We start from the raw sequence: 17,546 nt of genomic DNA on the forward strand, positions 1-17,546 counted from the left end.
CAGAGTCCGTCATTGGTTTGGTCGAAGAGGCAAGCCATTTGAATTTCATATTGTACTGACTTTTTGATTCCAATAACGCTTTCCAGATTGGAGACAAAGTGCGCCAATTAATCAGCTTCTTTCCCGACTCCTTGGCTGCGCAAGCTCGAATGGCTTCCGAAGATCTTGCTGCGATGGCCCCACCAAGCGATCCCAGCAAGCGGAGTCTTCTCCTGAGCCTTGCGAACGCTTGCGCTGATACGGAGCCAATGCTCGAACAAGCGATTTCGAAGGAGTCTAGTCCGCAGCACACCTATTTCAACAACAGGACGGAAGGTACCGCCAAGGCCACTTTTGGCGACCTCATCCCGGGAGGATCTACCAAGAATGCGTTTGCGCCAGGACACATCTATAAGGGTAACGTGACGAAAGACAATGCGCGAAGTCATTATGGAGATATTTATGGCAAGTCATCATGGGACTAGATTGAGATGCCAGATACAAGGTATCGGGCGACTCCGACAGCGAAGGTTGGACATAAAAGCAATGGCTGCTTGACGGCCTGAGACATTTGACGCTGTCCGAAAACCATGATTTCGTTGGACCGATCAAGCCAGCAGGAATGGGAGATACTTCTTAGAACTCGTCGAACTCCTGCGAATCACATTAATCTCAAGCTCGCTTTCGACCGAGACTTACACTTCTTCCACTCTCGACCTTCCGCTTGCCAACGAGCGCAGAGCCAGCTTGTCGCACTTGGCCCAAGAACTTATTTTGATACTGCTCATGGGCTTGCTGGGTTTGTCGTGCTGCAGTGGACCGCATACGGACGCGCTTTGTTCCACGTCGCCTTTGGACCGCGTATCGAGGCCACGCGCAAGATCCTTTTGGAGTCTTTCTTGGAATGTCGGAGATGTCCTGTGCAGTCGCGACGACCTTTTGATGAATAGGCGCAGACCGCATCACTCTGTCGGCATAAATTGTGCCAGACTTCGATATCCCGAAGGCGCTTACCGAGCCGCAAGGCTGAGACTGTGAGTGATCGGCCAAGCGAGATCTCAGGTGCCTTAGGCTATATTCGCATCGGTGTGGTTCTTCTGCGTTCCAAAGTATATATTGGATATGCTTGTCCAATCAAGAGACTCGTATATGATCGAGCTTACTCGTGGTCCTCAGGCTTACCAGCAGCCTCGTCACCAGGTCGACAGCCAGTTGTTGCTGCGATAGATTTTCTGAGCTGAGGACGTTCTCAAAAATGAAGTATTTAAGAGACCGATCTTCCTAAAGATCTCTTCAATCATACAACAACATACCTACCACTGTCAGCCTTGCATACCTGCCATACTGTCGGCACAACTGCCACACAATACAACTACAACTTGCATCACATCAACAATCAAGAAGTGATTTTCAACGTTCCCAGCTGATCACTGTCCGATCAAAGCCCTCTCAAAAGCAACCGCAAGGCTGATCGCAGATCAAAAAATCCACACCCAAGACAAAATGCCTTCATCACAGCAGAAAGCAACCCGCAAGGCTGGCAAAATGGCCAAGGCCTTCTTTGGCATCATCAACAAGTCAACTCGCGGCATCTCGGCGATATATGACAAAATCCATCGCGCTCCAGTCGACGCGTGCACACCAGATACCACGACCCAAAAGTCGCGACTGCACGTGAGGGGACCGAAGCCGAGGCCAAGACAAAAATTACAAGCTCCAGCACCCGGAGCAGCTCCAAGTATCGCGAAAGAGAAAAGCTTTGCGATTGAAAATCGTCCCGGCCATCGGCCAGCTCCGGAAGCAAGCGAGACTCCTCAAAATCCCAGACGAGGTAATCAGCTGGATGTGATTCGCGATGAAAGTCGGATTCGCAAAAGCTTCAGAGAAGAGGCCAGCAGTCCTGACTGGTCAATCCACATCCCAAGAAGGAGACCTCATGGATACCAGGAGTATTCTCGAAATAGCGCATGTGTGCCGCCTCTCGATACTAGTCGCAAGCAGTCAAGTGTCATGCCATCTGCGGAGTCGGCCAGAATACAACAGTCTGTTGCGACTTACCCCGGTGGGCAGGCGCGGGTTATCACAGTCATTCGCAGTGACCCCAGCAGGCGTAGCGGGTGTCGCAACTCCTCACGTAGAGGACAGTACCACGAGGAAAATACACCTTTGTCGTATTCCCTCTCACTGCAACAATACCACCTACGCGCTTTTGCAAAGCAGGTCCGTATTGTTAAACCATTCGTGCCGACCGAGAACGAGAAGAGCCGTATGGGCCGCGTAAACCATCGCGTGCGTATCAGGCGAGCGCCCAGCGTCCAGTCGCACAAGGCAATTATCCTCACTGAAGAGGCATTAGAGGAGGACAACGCAGTCGCAGCTCCAGTGGACGAATATTCTCCAGTCAGCGTTGAACAGCGCTGCAACGATTTTCTGGACAAGCTTGAAGCCGACGCCAGACCAGACCAGCCAGAAAACGAGGCTATTGAGACATCGCAACCAGGCGGCAATAGGACAGACAAAGATCCATCACCAGACCGAGGAGGCCAGCAATCAAGGTCTCAGAGTCCGAGAGACCAAATCGAGGCAGCTGAAACAGAAAAGAGCGAGCTCCAGCTTATACCCACAGCCAAGGACTCTGTTCTTGAGGAGGGCTGGTCATCCGATTTGCTCGACTTGCTGAAGGAGGTCGGCACCACCAAAAACAAATCTTGATGCGCCGAAATGCGCTAGGAAAAGAGCCGCTCCGACGGACTGGTTCAAGCTCCGGTGATGCGGACACAGCATTGGCCAAGCTGGCAGGAGCGCGGCAGACCAGTCTGATTCCGGGGAGGAGGAGCTCGGAAGTCGAGGAGAACGACTTGAGTGGCGACAGCTTTGGCAAGCAACAGCACTCAGAACAAAGAATACATCGACACGATTCAACGCAGCTGCAAGGATTGTTGCAGCCGAAGCGAGGCTACGAAGTTCGGGCAGTGCAAGATCCGAGATATCCTCGTGTGGTATCATTGGAAAGGAGGGTCACTAATCCAGACGTGGCGTCGGAAGAAAGACCGGCTTGGACGAAGATCGGACATCATGCGATATTATCGTCGTGGCAGCAGCAGACTGAGCCCAAGACATGGATGAGGTCTAGGCAGCCTAGCTATGATGTTAGCGGAATGCATACGCTGCCGAAATCAAGGGCAGATAGTATGGCGAATTGGACCGACGGAGCCATTGATGCGGTGCTGAGAAGGTCTATGGATGGTGTAGTGGATGGGGGACCGGGTTTGTCGTCTCAGTTACCTCCGCCAGCGTCAGAAAGGAAGGAAAGGCTATGGGCAGATGAATGGATTTCGGGAGGGAAGGGTGAAGCTGAGGGATCTTGTGATAATGGCAAGAGATATGCCAAGGCCGTCAGAAGCAGATTTGTGGAGCATCTGCAGGAGAACGCAGAACTGCTGGAGAGTCTTGGAGTCGAGGGCGAGTGGAAAGTGCGAAAGAGGAGCGGATGGTTGTCGAATCTGAGAGGCAGAGGCAGAGGTGGTCGAGGAGGAGGCAAATAGTCCCAACACTGGTATCGGCTGTAGCCATGTTGCCATTCACTACAAGCTTTTCCCATTTTCATGTGATCCTCTTGGCCGTTGGTCGATTTGGGATGATTTCCGTGTCGTTTCGTCGTTGTGATGTTGTCGTGGAAAGAGTGATGTTGAAGAGGAGTCGACTCCGATCCCTGTTCCTTTGCCGAGGCAGACGTCAACCTGCATGAAGACATGAGCGAAGGCGAAGCTCGCAAACATTGAATCCTTTGCTACATACTGCCATCAGGAACAATGGCACCTTCAAGAGCACTGGCAACGACAGCCAGGGCAACCCTACACACCTCACGCCAGACCCCATTCTCCCCGATACAGAAACGCTACATCTCAGCCTACGGCTACGAACAAGCCAAATGCCTAACGCTCTCGAAATTCGGCGAACCAAAAGACGTCCTCAAGCTCCACGGCCACAGCATCTCACCCCCAAGCCGCGACCTCTTAACCCTAAAATTCCTCGCCTCTCCCATCAACCCTGCAGATATCAACCAAATCCAAGGTGTCTACCCAACAAAACCCACATGGACCACTGCCTTAGGGACTCCCGAGCCCATCGCCGTAGGAGGCAATGAAGGCGTCGCAGAAGTCCTCAGCGTGGGAGGGCAAGTCAAGGGGATTGAGAAGGGAGACTGGGTCATTCTGAAGAAACAGGGGTTCGGGACTTGGAGGACACATGCGCAGACTACGGCGGAGAATTTACTTGTGATTAAAGATAAAGAGGGTTTGAAACCTGAGCAGGTTGGCACTGTCAGTGTCAATCCTTGCACTGCGTATCGAATGCTCAAGGATTTTGTGGATTTGAAGGAGGGAGATTGGTTTTTGCAGAACGGTGCGAATTCCGGGGTGGGGAGAGCTGCGATTCAGTTGGGGAGGTTGTGGGGGTATAAGAGTTTGAATGTTGTGAGGAAGAGGGAGAGTGGACATGAGGAGCTTATGAGGGATTTGAAGGGTTTGGGTGCGGATGTTGTGGTTACGGATGAGGAGGTGAGAGGGAAGGGGTTTAGGGATCTAGTGAAGGAGTTTACGAATGGTGGGAGAGAGAAGATACGCTTGGGATTGAATTGTGTGGGTGGGAAGCTGGTGAATGACATGGCGAAACATCTTGCGCCTGGGAGTAAGATGGTTACGTATGGTGCCATGAGCAAGCAGCCGGTCGAGTTGCCCATGGGTTTGCTCATTTTCAAGGATGTCAGCTTTCACGGGTTCTGGGTCAGTAGGTGGAGTGAGGGCAATCCGGAGGCAAAGGAGGCTTGCGTGAAAGAGATTTTGGACTTGACAAGGCAGGGCAAGTTCCAGGATGTGCCGTTCGATGCAGTCAAGTGGGATCGAAGCACGGCGCAGGAGGAATTGGTGGACGCTGTACAAGGTACGCTTGAAGGATACCGGAGTGGAAAAGGCATATTCATGTTTGGAGATACGTGATTGCGACAAAAGGCCTGATGTCAAGATAGACGAATCGATAATCTCATCTTTCAGGTCCGGCCATGGACACTTTAAGACGTGCAAATGGCCCTACGACTACGCAAAATCGAGTTCTGCCGCGCCTCCTGGGTCTGGTCTGGTAATGTTCAATCTAGTCATGTGATTCTGGACTTTCCGCCCTTGCACTCGTTCCCACTGGAGGATCAAGACGTGAAAATTCCACAAGTTCGCAAGCGACCTACTACAAAGGGAGCTGAGACGGACCATCATGAGGCACCGTTGCACCTCTGAGCACTTGCGCCCGGGTGCACTTATGCTGTGCTCAATGTATGATCAGACGTGTTCAGATGTGGTCGCATTTCAAAAAATCCATTACCGTCTCAAGAAGCTAAAGAGTTCGCGTCGGCCGGCTTTGGGCTGATGCGCTCGCGGGTCAGTCTGCTGCATGTGATGGCTTGGCTTGGCGCCGTTTGCAAGCTTTTGAAGAATTCTGTCTGCCTCACATCTCACTTCGCACGCCCACTTGAGATCAGGGTCTGTGATATAGTCCGTGCACGCGCGCTGCGCCTATTTGGCGACTTCTCGCTTCTTCGTCGACCCACAATCGAACATCAACATTGACACTTCCAGTAACACATCCACCAACTTGAAGGTGCTCAAACAAGCTACAAGATACCATGGCGGATGACATCGAAGTCATGGACGACAGCGGCGATGCTATCCTGGTCGTCGGCTCTAAGGATCCCGTTCAGCTGAAGGTGTCGTCCAGCACGCTCTCGAGGGTTTCGCGAGTTTTCAAGGCTCTTTTCGGCCCCCACTTCAGTAGGTCAAGTTGGAAAGACATCATGGCGGGAGCCAGCGCTAATTCTACCCAGGCGAAGGACAGGCACAGCGCAGCTCCACCCAGCCGGTGGAAATCAAATTGCCAGACGATGACCAAGTTGCTATGACCTCACTCTGCTGCTTGCTTCATTGCTGCGATATGCCAGAGACTAAAGATAACGCTGCTCGTAATGAAGCTCCTTTGCTTCTGGACTTTGCGGTCGCCGTGGACAAATACGATGTGGTTGGCGCGCTGCGTCTTCAATCTCAGGCTCTGCTCATGTCGTGGGTCGAGCGCGTGAAAGTCGACTTCACCACTTTCGGCGACGTACGATCTCTAGGCCAGCTCATGGCCGCTGCGTACCTTCTTGGGCAGCCAAAGGCCTTCGGTCAACTCACTCTACTGTGGGTCGATGCCAAGATTTCCCGCCCGTCGCGACTTCTTGTAGAGCAGAGCGGACAGATCATCCCAACCAAAGTGCTTCGTAAGTCATGTCTTGAGGACAAAAAAAGCCAAAGCTAGTACTAATCAGTGATCCCTAGTCGCCTTGGAAGAGCGGCGAAGCTCCAAAGCGGCCTGGAAGAAGGGCCTGTGTCTCACATGCGTCCGGGCCGATGCCGATCTTTTCAACGAATGCAACAAGCACAGCTTCATCTATTAAGCAGTAGCAAGCTTGAGCAGCACGAAGCATTTCCTGCAGACTGTTTGAGAATTCTGAGTTGGGGTTACTGAGGAAGGAGAGGATTCAAGAACGGTGCATGAGGATGAAAATACGAGCACAAACGCCTGTGGCCTCGGCACGCGGTCATATCTGAGTACTGGAATCTGGAGAAAGCCACGGCCACTAGCCGCAGTCGATAGCAATGCAGCTTTCTCGCGTCCAACAAAAATTTCCTTGCTTCGTAATGACGTTACGCTCACCCCGGCTCGAAGCATCACAGAGTCTGTGCGGCCTTCGAAAAGGCGTGTTCATGTTTAGAGATCGATGAGACAATAGCTTCCTAGAACAACTGAGATAGACCATACGACTCAGTCCAGCATCACGATCTTCCAGAGAAGCTGCAGAACCTGCAGGTGCGCTACTTTTGCTCGGCTAGCTGCATGCGTGCCTGCTTCATGTGAAGTCTTGGCACAGCACTACTCTCAAATTGGCCACGCGTCTCATTTGTTGCCTGCCACACGATTTACAACAGTCACCGGTCACCCACCACCATTCAAGATGGCAAACGACGTACAGGTGATCGATGACGAGGGCGATGTCGTCTTCGTCGTCGGCACCAGCACCAGCAAGAAGAAGCTGAAGCTGTCTTCTGCCATCCTGTCAAGAGTGTCGCCGGTGTTCCAAGCGCTCCTCGGACCTCACTTTCGTAAGTCATTCTGGTCGCGTACGATTATTTCGCGGCTGACTGCTACAGGTGAAGAACAAGCGGCTCGCAGCGCCACCCAGACCGCCGAGATCGCGCTCCCAAACGATGATCCAACTGCAATGACACGCCTCCTTGAACTACTTCATCTACAAGACGTTGGCATTCTTATCCCCTGCGGAGGAAAAAACTATAGCAGGAAGCTACTGGACTTCGCAGTCGTAGCCGACAAGGTATGTAAGGAGCTAGATCGAGCGTTGAAAATGAGTCGTCAGGTCTCCTAACTTGAACCAAGTACGATGTTGTAAAGAGATTGCGATTGCAGAGCAATGGCATGCTCTTGACCTGGCTCACCAATTTCGCCGGCGAGGACAATGTGAGTAGCCAGGGTAACATCATCGCGGCCTCTTACCTACTCGATCAACCGGCTGTGTTTGAAGAAATCACCAAAAAGTTCATGCAAGCCATGCATCCTACATCCTCAGCTCTTTTGAAGGAGCTCAGCGGTCAACGACTTCCGTTGCCGGTTCTTCGTAAGCTTCTTGCCTGACCAGTGATGATCAATGCAATGGACCAACTCTCTTTCAGTTGCCCTGCAGGAGCGACGCGCGAAGACCACGACGAACGGTCTTTGCTTGAAATGCGTGAAAGAGGAGGCTTTCATCTACACCGTCTGCACCAAGCATTGGTCTATAGATTGAGATCAGCTCGAATGAGCCACTAGAATAGCAGTCAGCGAGACCGCGAAGAGCGTAGAAAAGGAGAAAGCCCGAAGAGGCTTGCACTTTGAGCGAGCGTCGGCGCTAAGAATCAGCCATACTCACCAAAGCGAACCCATCCTCAATATACGCATCATCCCACATCCAAAAACAACCCAATCCCCACTTCCACTCTCCTCCTCTCCTCTCCTCTTTTTCAACTCCACCTCCTCCCCCCCAACCTCCTCCCCCCACCCTCCTTCGCCCTCCGAACCCACTCCTCATGATCCTGTCTCCTACGATAATGCGTCGTAGGATCGGCAATCGTAAAAGAATTCATCGAATTATGTTTCTTCAAAGCAATCCTCAACAAGCCATCAGACTGACGTTCTCGATCGCGTTCGCGGAGCTTGGCGGCTTTGTGGTCGCGGTGGTTTTGGAGTTTTTGGCGGAGGCTTGCGAGAAGAGAACTTATTGATGATGGCATTGCGGCGTGAGCTTGAGGGGGATTGGTGGAGGTGTTCGGTGATTGTTCTGGGGTGGTTGGTGGTGCAGGTTTGTGGATTGGGGATCTGGTTAAGTTTTGTGTGCGTGTGCATGTGCAACGTTTTTGTGCGTGTGAGACAAACAATGTGTGTGTTGTTTGTTGGTCTTACATTGTCACGACATTCCCTGCATATAGTCACCAATTCTGTTCGACAATTATTCACTCCGACCTCCATCACAAGTCCCACTCCTTCCTCAGTGCATCAAGCCAAGGCTGCAAGTCCTGCTCTTCATTGCCAACCTGGGTGTCCTGTGAAGCGCCCAAAACTGTATTTTCGCTGTTGTTCCCGTCTTCTACGTCTTTATTCCTTTCCTGTTCGTCGTCTCTGTCCGGAATTTCGTCCATCGTAGACCGTCTGAGCTGGTTCTAGCATCTGCGGTCAAGTTGTTGATTGTGGTCAGCTGCGAAGATGAAAATGCGACCTGGCGAAGGAGAGGCTCGGCTTCTAGGCAGTAGGCGTATATGCCGACGAATGCTACCGCAACTTTCATGCTGTTCGCGGCGTTCGAATAGTCACCTTGCTCCAGGAACTTATACGCCAGGCCTGAATGGAAGTGCCAAGTGCCTTCATCCATTTGGATAGCTTGTCGATAGTATATGTGTGATTCATCGTAGTCCCCGGCGTCGCGGAGTGCTGATGCCACACGGCCATGCCATACGGCGTTTTTATCACGACCAGCCCACTCCGCGGCGGCAAGAATTGCAGATGCATCGGCGTTCTCGAATGCGAAGCTCTTGTCCTCATCGAAGCCGTCGTCACGCAACTATTGTTGGTCAGCAATTTCGAGCACGAAATCCTCGAAAGACCAGTAGCACTTGCCATGTGAATGTACCTGTTAAGGAAGCTAAAGATGTCCTCCAAGCTTGACATCTTGGTGAGCCACATGCGAGCACAGCCTTGCGCGATGTTGTGAAGGAGGACCTCGATTGGTCTCTCGATGGCTGCGCGAATCCATTCTTGTGCGTCCGCAAGATCGTCTGCAAGGTATCGTTCCGCGAGACCAATCCACCGATCGATGCAAGCATCTTCGCGTAACAATCAGAATAATCGCTATAGCCCCGATTGATTGCTGCCCACAAGGCCAAAACCTCGACATCCGTTAGTGGCGATATACAGTCATCTAGGCCATCAATGACCATGCAGGCAGAAGTCTTGGAGCTTTTGTAGTATTCGCAGAACAGAAGCTTCCAAAGCCCGGCAATGTTCTCCACAAGGTATTGCTCATATGAAAAGTCCAGCTTGTGTTTACCGGCAATCGAGTCGACAACTGCCTGAAGTGTCGCCTTTTGGGCAGTGGCTGTCTCTACTGAATCGGTCGGGGTTGCACTCGTGGGTAATCCTGTTAGCTTGGGAGCTTGTTCCCGGCCATTTTCAGCAGCTTCGAAAGGCTCAGTTGACTGGTCTTTAACTTGGCTGGCGGGCGTTGAGTCTTCCGCCTCACTCAGCTCTTGCTGCACCACATCCTCCTCCCCATCGTCCGGGCTGACCGTGCTAGTTTCGCACATGAAGAGGCCAGATTGGCCCTTCCCTATCGTTTTGTTCTCGAATAATTCTGAGAGATATTTGGCGTACACTTTGTCACTTGCTGCCAGCTGGAAGGCCAATGTGCGAAGAATGGCGTTGACGGAGCCAAGCTCTGGATGCGCCTTGCGACCAAAGAAATATGCCACGACCCTATCATTAGACTGAGAGCCTGGCTTGTGCTTCGACAGCAGCTCTCGAACAGCTCGACCCGCCAAGAATGTCTTACCAAATCCGGGCTCACCGCTTACGATTGCTAGTCGAGTGCGACCATCAAGCCAGTCTCGAACTGCAGGTTCTTGTAAGATCCAGTTGCTCGTGTCATGAAGCTCCGGTGGACCACTTGTCATGTCCAAGGCCGCAGCATTGGCCTTCTCTGTCTTTTTGATGTCAAGGCGGACCCTCAAGGAAGTCAGTGTATCGTGCTTGTTGTTGGACCTGTTCATTACCGCCTTTGCTACAGGTTCATTAGATGTGCTGCCATCTTTGGAACTGCTGAGCTGGAGTATCTGTTTTATGCCGGCCATCATCTCTTCTTGGTTTGCTTTTGAGACGGCGTTGTTTCGGCGGGTCTCGGCCAGGCCTGCATCGATCTTGTCCGAGATCTTGTCGACCTTTTTGCTCATCTCAGCGGTGCTACTCTTCAAGTCGATCACCACTTGACCTATTTCGATCGAGAAGCTTCGTTGCTGTTGAATCAAAAGTTCGATCTTAGTGTCGGTTTCCTTGACGACAGCCTCAATCCTCGTAGTCTTTCGCGTGATCACAGCTTGCATCACGAGGGACTCACGCTCGACCAGCTTTTTGATCTCACCAATCGCCCCTTGGACTTCGCCGTTTCCGCCATAAAGCAGCTGCTTGATGTATTCATCCACATTCTGGAAAGCAGACCGGAATTTTTTCTTGAGATTGATTACCATCTGATGATCTCCTTCTTTGACATCTTTCATCTGGCGGAAAGTGACTTTCGTAGCCAAGGCCAGTACGTTCATAAGACCAATGAGCATCAGTTGGTAGACTGGCAGTAATGCGTCTGGGATTTCCTCATGGCTGACTTCATTGAGTCGCTTCGTGCACTGTCCCAGCTCCTCGAAGAGTCCAGAAACAGCATCAAATGATTGTGTTACACCCCTTCCAGCCTTCAAGACTTAGGTGGAGTATGAGATCGACTGCCCTGTTTCACTCACATTCACAAGGATACCGACTGCTGCTAGCACTTGAGATCCGCCGGGGAACATCTGCTGAGCATGAGCACTGAGTTACAGCGAGAGCTCCTTCTTGTTCTTACTGGAGCCACAGTACTGCCGACAGAATTCGACAGGAAGTTGAACGGCCCGATAGCGCCTTTAATGATATTCGTAAAGGCATTGCTCCTCGTGTCTTCTCCAAATTCAGCATGCTGCAATTTCAAGGAACTTATCAGCTCGTCAACATTTCGAGGATGAGGTATGGCAGGATCCTCGATATTCAGGCGAGTTTCCCTATTGTACTGCGCCAGAGCAGTAGCCCACAGCTTGCGGAATTGCTGTGCTCGTTGCTCTGTTTGGTCCATCTCGCCGCAGTCGAGCTGAATTGTCGCGTTGGATGTAATCAGTGCATTTAGCTCGGCTCCATGGTAGCGCACTGTGTGTTTGAATCAACTTCACAAGACCAGCAGCTTTTCCCATCCGTAACGACCTAGCGGTAAGAGGAATAAATAGGTCTCCGGCTCAACGAGGCTGCATTGATACTTATATCAGGCCACACTCCATCAAAAGGAGGTACAGTAGTTTCAGCTCGGCAACGCGAGACGTCGTGCGATCACGCAGCGTCCAATGGCACGAGTGAGATGTGTCCATTCTTGAGGTCGGCAGCTTCTCTCAGCTCCGCAGCCATTATTCCCAATGCAGAAGACATTTAAGCGGCCTCGCTGCAGCCACAAGCGCCTCGAGCCGATCCTTGATGTATGTATTGCCTAGACCGCATCCAGAACGGCATGGCATGTGAAGGCCGTGTCTTCCATTCGACTCTTTCTGCAATCGTTCTACGGAGGCGTTGTCAGGCCCAACGTAGGCTGCAAAGGTATGTGGAGGATGGAGTCAGAAGCCACGCTAACCACTACAAGCCGCTGTTGAGATAGATAAGAGATGCCGGAGCGTCCACATAAGCGAACAACATATATTGCTATCGATAGATTTGTATAGAGGTGTAACTGCAAGAGAAGAGATCACAAGAAGAAGATATGAAAAGGCATTGAAGCCGAACAGGCAAAGTCTTTTGAAGAGCATGTCCGCGCCTGCATTGAACTCGATTTTGATCAGCCGTGCCTGCCTACATTCTGTTCCCTCAAATGCCCATGACGTTACACACATACCACACCTATGAGTCCATGCCATCACCATAATCATACAAATTAGATACATACATACAATCAGAACCACAACACACACCTCCCCCCCTCACCTCACCCCCCCCCCCCTCCCCACCTTCTTGCTAATTCATTATTCAACCCAAACTCCCAAACCTCCTAACCTTCTCCAAATCCCGAAAAAACTCCTCTCGTGCAGCATTAATCCGATTCTGCCACTCCAACTCCCGAATCTGTTCCAAAATCTGTTTTCGCAAATCACAATCCTTTTCATCATCATCTATTGATTACACGTCAGTCAGCACATCCCTTTATTCCCCCCATCTCTCTCTCTCTCACTTACATTTCAACCCATGACTCAACATAAACCTCCTCCTCCCACCCCACGGCCGTTCCAACTCATCATCAGAAGGTTTCGGCACCATCATCTCATCAAAAGAACCCTTCCCAACCCTTCTCTTCTTCCGAATCCTCAAAGGTTCTGGTGCTGGATGGTCTTCGTGATGGTCTTCGTCCCAACCTAGAGGAGAGATTTCGGGAGGAAGGAGGTGAGGGGTTTGTGGGGTGTAGATGCTGGGGGTATAGATGACCTCTTCGGAGGAAGAAGGTGAGGAGGAGGAGGAGGAGGATGAGGTAGAGTGGGGTTTGGTGGTGAGGATTGTGGAGTCGATTGTCATGGAAGGTTTGTATGGGAGGCCTCCGAAAGCGAATTTCGTGCCGCGTGGGCTTTGGGGACGTTGAGACGCGTCGGGTGTGTTGTTGCTGTTCTCTACGTCTGGGGAGAGCATGGTGATTGAGGAGATGTGTTTCAGAAAGTAAGCAGCACAAACTGCGGAATGCTCAACACGTCGGTTGTTGACATACAAAGTGGAGATGTGAAAAGGAGGTGCAAGGATCAAGGCATTGGGTTCAGAAAGTTCGTTCGAGAAGGAAGCTTCATGCTACGAAGCATCCACCGAAAGCTCATCGATGATCGTATGCATCCACGTACCTTGCAGAAAAGAAATGCGAATCGAACTTCGTGAGGGACCGTCACAATTCGTCTACAAGAGCACTAGTATTACACTTCCACCCGCATAACTCCTGCGCCAAGTTAATACCGATGCTTCCCGCTAGTATCTGTTCGTGTATAGGCCTGCTGTCAAAGAAAGAAAACTCCAAGGGGTATCTCCGCACGCGATGAACAACGACGGCCTCCCATCTCCATCCCCAGACAAAGCCAGGTTGAGATTTCTGGATAGGTCAGAAGAAGGAACGCCACCAAACTCCTCGCTAAGATACCATGTTCCCAAAACACATTAAGTGAAGGAAGGACACGAGGGAAGCCGTAAAAGAGTGGTTTACCTTCGATGTTGCTGCCTTTGAAATCCGTTTTGTGTAACCCTCCAAGATGCGAAGCAATACTTTTGGGCGCGACATTGACGGTCAAGCAATGTCGTCTTATCGATGGGGTATGATGTGGTGAATCAGTGCTTGCGAGCGTCGGCAAAGCGGTCCAGCGAAAGCGTCTGAGACAGCGAGTTGCCGCGACTGCGTCGGTGTTTTTGAACCAGCGGGCTGGCCGAAGACTTGGCCACGCCGGCACCGGTCCGGGTGAGGTCTTGACTGCCGCGATTCTTGCGAACAGGTGTCATTGGGGTGTTGGCAGCAGCACGCCTGCCTTTTTGAAGGGCATTTGCTTCCGAGGTCTGGGCGCGCTGAGCGGGATGAGCAGCGAGCGAGCTGATCTGTCGCGCGCGCTGTTGATTATTGCGGAAGGATGATACATTTACGGCAGAAAGATGTTCCACAGCTCCCGCCGACTGGTGCATGGGCGAGGTATCGTGGGCGAAGTCCGGGAAGCCGTCCGAGGTGGGCGAGAGTACCGCATCTGGAGGTGACTCGTTGTCTGCCTCCGACTCCGACTCTTCCATACCGTGCACGAAATCGCCCATGTCGACGTCACTACCGTCAATGTCTTGGGAGCTTCCTCGCATGGTGTCAGAAGAGGCGAACGACGAACGTACGCTGCTGTTCCTCGTTGCCTGTAGTAGAAACTCCGTAGCAATTCCAGAGTTGTCGTTATGCCGGAGGAAGTCCAAATTGCCATCGAACATTGTTCCAAGAGTGGACTTGGCAGTGAACGGGCGTTGTGGAGCGCTTTGAGCACGGGGCGTCGCAACCGTCCATTCGAATGCGCCACCTGGGCTGCCATTCCGACCATGGGCTTGACGGGCACGATCGAAAAAGGCGGCCTCTTCCTTTGACGGTTTGGTGGGGCCAACGAGTCTCACACCACTGCCATTGACATCTGCTTTCACATGGGCCTGCGTTGGGTCGTGCTCGAAAGTGCCGCTCATGGGCTTGCTTCTGACTTTCAACTTGCCAGGACGTGCAATACTCGATTTTCTGCTTCCAACTGGAGTGGTGGGCGTGCTGACAGGGGTGTTGGTAGGAGGAAGCGGCCCTCTCTTTGCGGCCTGCTTTGCTTTGATCTCACGAAGACGCACAAGCTGGTCGGCAGGATCCTCTTCGTCAGTCGTATCGCCGTCGTCTTCGGCTTTTCCAATTGTTAGCATGAAAATAAACACTGTAAGTCGAACCACTTACAGTCGCTGCTGCTGATATCGCTATCTGAGTCGTCGCTCTCCTGAGAAATGTGATAAGTGCCCTTCTCGTACTGGTCGAGATCATATTCAAACTCCGATGCGTTGTCGTCGTCGATAGCCATCTCGGTGTCCATCAAGAACTGCGATCTCAGCATTGGGTCTTCAGCTTCATCGAACAAGTCCGGAAAGGTGTCGCGTGGGTCTTCGTCCTCACTGCTGAGACTTGAGGAGCGTGATGAGACCGTCTCCGCGAATCGAACCTTCTTCTCATTGCCGTTCGATTGCATGCTGTTTTCTCGTGCGAGCTTGCCCGCTGGACTGCGCCACGATGCAAGGTCTTCCTCGGCGTCAGCCAGAATTTGCTGGTAGACGCTGTTGCTCGCTGAAAGTCCGCCGAACGGATCTTGCGAGAAGTCCAGCTCCTCGAAGATGTCGTTGCCATCATCGCTTTGAAGGCTCAATCGGCGGGCCAAAGCTGCATCTTCATCCTCGGTCAAGGTCAAGCCCGTCATGCCATTGGACATGGAGTTTGCCGTTTCTGGTCGCTGGCTCTCGAACTCGGCGATGAGCTCCTGCTCCGCTGCCCTGAGCACTACTTTCTCTGAATCGTCGTCTTCGCTGTCGCTAACATCCTCCACACCGCCATAGTCATCGTCGTCCACGGCGCCAGCAATCGCGTCTTCCTCATCGATAAGTTGAGCGTGTTTGCGATCGAGCCCTGCCAGACGCTGTCCATTTCTTCCAGGACCAGGTGCGCCCGACAGGGCAAAAGCATTCGGCTCGTCATCCGAGTCATCGTCGTTCTCGGGGGTGTTTCCATCTCCTCGGTGGTTCTGAAGTGAAGTATCAGCACGGACATCCCAAGAATGTCAAGGCCGAAACAGAAAAGCCGGGCATCACGGGCGAAGCACGTTTTGGGGGGCGCCACAGGGTCGTGCCTCCGCGATTACATATACTCACATCAATTTCGCTTTCATCAGACACCACATCGCCTGTGCGTGTGCTGTTTGAAGCTGTTTGCATTCTGCTCTTCGCAGCCTTGCTGCATTGTGGGTTCATCTTAGGACTCCGCATCTTGCGCGGGTCATGCATATTGCCTTGCGGCGATCTGTTCTTGGTATAGTTCGACATTGGAAGTGTAGCGTTCGAAGAGTGGAGGAGGGAAAACGGTGTGTTGAAGTCGAACCAAGGGGCTGCAATGAGGCGTGGAAGGTTGAAGGGTGCTAGCACAAGCAGAGCGAAGGATGGCACACTCGGTTCAGATATATCGCGTAAGTCGCCTGCGGGCAACGAACTTCGATGTTGTAATGGTACTTTGAGCTTGACGTCTGGTCAGGATGCAAGCTAAACTCCGTCGTAGGTGGCAGTTTCGATGCCACTGCCTTGTTCGCAAATGGCCGCACTCGTGGTGAGCGGGATGGACAGGCTGTGAGGCTGCTGGCAAGCAATGCGAGCAGTCTGGTGTATGTCGTCGTATGGACTGAAATCTCGAAGAGCAGTGACCGTTCTGGAGAGGCAGCGCGTGGCCGTCCCTCCAGCGGTGGACTTAGAGCTCGACGACAGCCTGTGGCATTGTGGACGACGAAGTGATAAAGTGAATGCTGTATGTGGCCTGTGAAGGGTAGTGTCGCTTCGTTGCTGGTATGGATTGTTGGTTTGAGAGGGAAGGAAGAGGAAGAGGAAGAGGAGAGAGCGAGAAGCGCAGCGCGTGAGAAAAGTGCTACAGGCCCGGAAGATGGACGATAGTTTGGCGCTAGTGGAAAGGCAACTTCGGTTCCAACGAGGACTAGGCACACCGCCAGCACCAGCACGCGACCTTCGAATGCGATCTCTGTGATATTTTTTGCACTGCAAAATCTTCATGCGCGCAGGCACTAACCACATGTACCATGCCATGCATGCTAGCGCCGCCCGCGCTCCTTCTCTGCCCTGCGAATGACGCTTCTCCTGAGCGATTGTTCGATGGGCGTACTACATCGCCAGTTTGCATGCGAAATCTTCGCACCTCGCTGACCTTTGCGCGACGTCGACTCGCTCGGCTCCGCGTGGACGGTGGTACGCAAAAGCATGCCATGCCATGCCCACTCATCTCCAGAGCCTGATCCCTGGAAAGTGGTCCAATACGAAAGTCTCTTATAAGGCAGGCGTTGGAGGCGAAGTTCAGGGGGCATGCGAGTCGCTCCAACATGCGCTTCTACCGTGTGGGAACTCGCATGCGATGCCCGGCCGGCATGATAGTCACAGGAGGAGCTGCCGCAGCGTGCGTGCGTGAAAGGAGATGCCAACTCATCCATGCAGTCATACCGTTGCCGCACATCACAATGCACGCAGCCGAGCCGACTTCGAACTTCGAAGGACTAGTCGTCGTGCGTCACACCTTTCCTCCTGCCGCCGCTCCCTGGTGCATTTCCTCTCCCGACACGTGCGCACACCTCGAATTGCCCTTGTTGACCTCCGAACATTTGCGACATTGTCACCTCAGCTGAATGTACAACGCTTCCCAGGTAATACGCTGATCGTGCCAGGCAAGAATGTACTCCTGCACGAGTCGCGACTCGCAACGTTATCGCGAACATAACTTGGCCAAACAACGAGCCTATCTGGTCTGCCCAGCCTTGCCTCTGAGTATGACAATGATTCGCTACTCGGGCGCCGCATCACCGCCTTGGTCCTTGGCCATG

At 52.4% G+C, this 17,546-nt stretch overlaps 6 protein-coding genes across 6 annotated transcripts; 3 read left to right on the forward strand and 3 right to left on the reverse strand.

Moving 5' to 3' along the window:
* Window positions 1–569: 569 nt before the first annotated feature.
* On the forward strand, window positions 570–3,761 carry MYCFIDRAFT_170155 (uncharacterized protein; the record flags this gene model as incomplete). Its single annotated transcript, XM_007923352.1, has 9 exons — window positions 570–899; window positions 930–1,171; window positions 1,207–1,239; window positions 1,267–1,382; window positions 1,403–2,664; window positions 2,710–2,745; window positions 2,772–3,452; window positions 3,490–3,641; window positions 3,674–3,761. The coding sequence occupies 9 exons, from the start codon at window positions 570–572 to the stop codon at window positions 3,759–3,761; spliced, it is 2,940 nt and encodes a 979-aa protein (XP_007921543.1).
* Window positions 3,762–3,791: 30 nt separating this feature from the next.
* Window positions 3,792–4,976, forward strand: MYCFIDRAFT_46226 (uncharacterized protein; the record flags this gene model as incomplete). Its single annotated transcript, XM_007921800.1, has 1 exon — window positions 3,792–4,976. The coding sequence occupies one exon, from the start codon at window positions 3,792–3,794 to the stop codon at window positions 4,974–4,976; it is 1,185 nt and encodes a 394-aa protein (XP_007919991.1).
* A 677-nt stretch (window positions 4,977–5,653) lies between these two features.
* On the forward strand, window positions 5,654–8,176 carry MYCFIDRAFT_170157 (uncharacterized protein; the record flags this gene model as incomplete). Its single annotated transcript, XM_007923353.1, is given in 15 exon segments — window positions 5,654–5,807; window positions 5,836–5,886; window positions 5,906–6,276; window positions 6,312–6,330; window positions 6,364–6,463; window positions 6,500–6,553; window positions 6,577–6,764; window positions 6,815–6,873; window positions 6,924–6,966; window positions 6,993–7,400; window positions 7,432–7,457; window positions 7,489–7,669; window positions 7,702–7,790; window positions 7,815–7,851; window positions 7,881–8,176. 15 exon segments carry the CDS (start codon window positions 5,654–5,656, stop codon window positions 8,174–8,176), a joined length of 2,076 nt encoding a protein of 691 aa, XP_007921544.1.
* Window positions 8,177–8,701: 525 nt separating this feature from the next.
* Window positions 8,702–11,482, reverse strand: MYCFIDRAFT_192695 (uncharacterized protein; the record flags this gene model as incomplete). The annotated part of the gene is made up of 3 exons (XM_007923354.1): window positions 8,702–9,172; window positions 9,546–11,069; window positions 11,219–11,482. 3 exons carry the CDS (start codon window positions 11,480–11,482, stop codon window positions 8,702–8,704), a joined length of 2,259 nt encoding a protein of 752 aa, XP_007921545.1.
* A 706-nt stretch (window positions 11,483–12,188) lies between these two features.
* Window positions 12,189–13,075, reverse strand: MYCFIDRAFT_89220 (uncharacterized protein). Its single transcript, XM_007923355.1, has 2 exons — window positions 12,621–13,075; window positions 12,189–12,557 (listed from the first exon to the last, which is right to left on the reverse strand). Exons 1-2 carry the CDS (start codon window positions 13,063–13,065, stop codon window positions 12,415–12,417), a joined length of 588 nt encoding a protein of 195 aa, XP_007921546.1. The 5' UTR covers window positions 13,066–13,075; the 3' UTR covers window positions 12,189–12,414.
* Window positions 13,076–13,297: 222 nt separating this feature from the next.
* MYCFIDRAFT_89221 (uncharacterized protein) lies at window positions 13,298–16,506 on the reverse strand. Its single transcript, XM_007923356.1, has 3 exons — window positions 15,826–16,506; window positions 14,867–15,698; window positions 13,298–14,816 (listed from the first exon to the last, which is right to left on the reverse strand). Exons 1-3 carry the CDS (start codon window positions 15,994–15,996, stop codon window positions 13,744–13,746), a joined length of 2,076 nt encoding a protein of 691 aa, XP_007921547.1. The 5' UTR covers window positions 15,997–16,506; the 3' UTR covers window positions 13,298–13,743.
* Window positions 16,507–17,546: the final 1,040 nt, after the last annotated feature.

The sequence above is a fragment of the Pseudocercospora fijiensis genome (genome assembly GCF_000340215.1).
Source record: "Pseudocercospora fijiensis CIRAD86 unplaced genomic scaffold MYCFIscaffold_1, whole genome shotgun sequence".
Classification (NCBI taxonomy): Eukaryota; Fungi; Ascomycota; class Dothideomycetes; order Mycosphaerellales; family Mycosphaerellaceae; genus Pseudocercospora; species Pseudocercospora fijiensis.

Bases quoted from the DNA above. Each gene is read 5' to 3' on its own strand.
- MYCFIDRAFT_89221 (XM_007923356.1), bottom strand. From the start codon at position 15,996: ATGTCGAACTATACCAAGAACAGATCGCCGCAAGGCAATATGCATGAC. The intron at 15,699-15,825 runs GTGAGTATATGT...ACTTCACTTCAG, and splicing joins CTGATGAAAGCGAAATTGAT to AACCACCGAGGAGATGGAAA. The intron at 14,817-14,866 runs GTAAGTGGTTCG...CAATTGGAAAAG, and splicing joins CGATATCAGCAGCAGCGACT to CCGAAGACGACGGCGATACG.
- MYCFIDRAFT_89220 (XM_007923355.1), bottom strand. From the start codon at position 13,065: ATGCTCTCCCCAGACGTAGAGAACAGCAACAACACACCCGACGCGTCT. The intron at 12,558-12,620 runs GTAAGTGAGAGA...TGTAATCAATAG, and splicing joins GTTGAGTCATGGGTTGAAAT to ATGATGATGAAAAGGATTGT.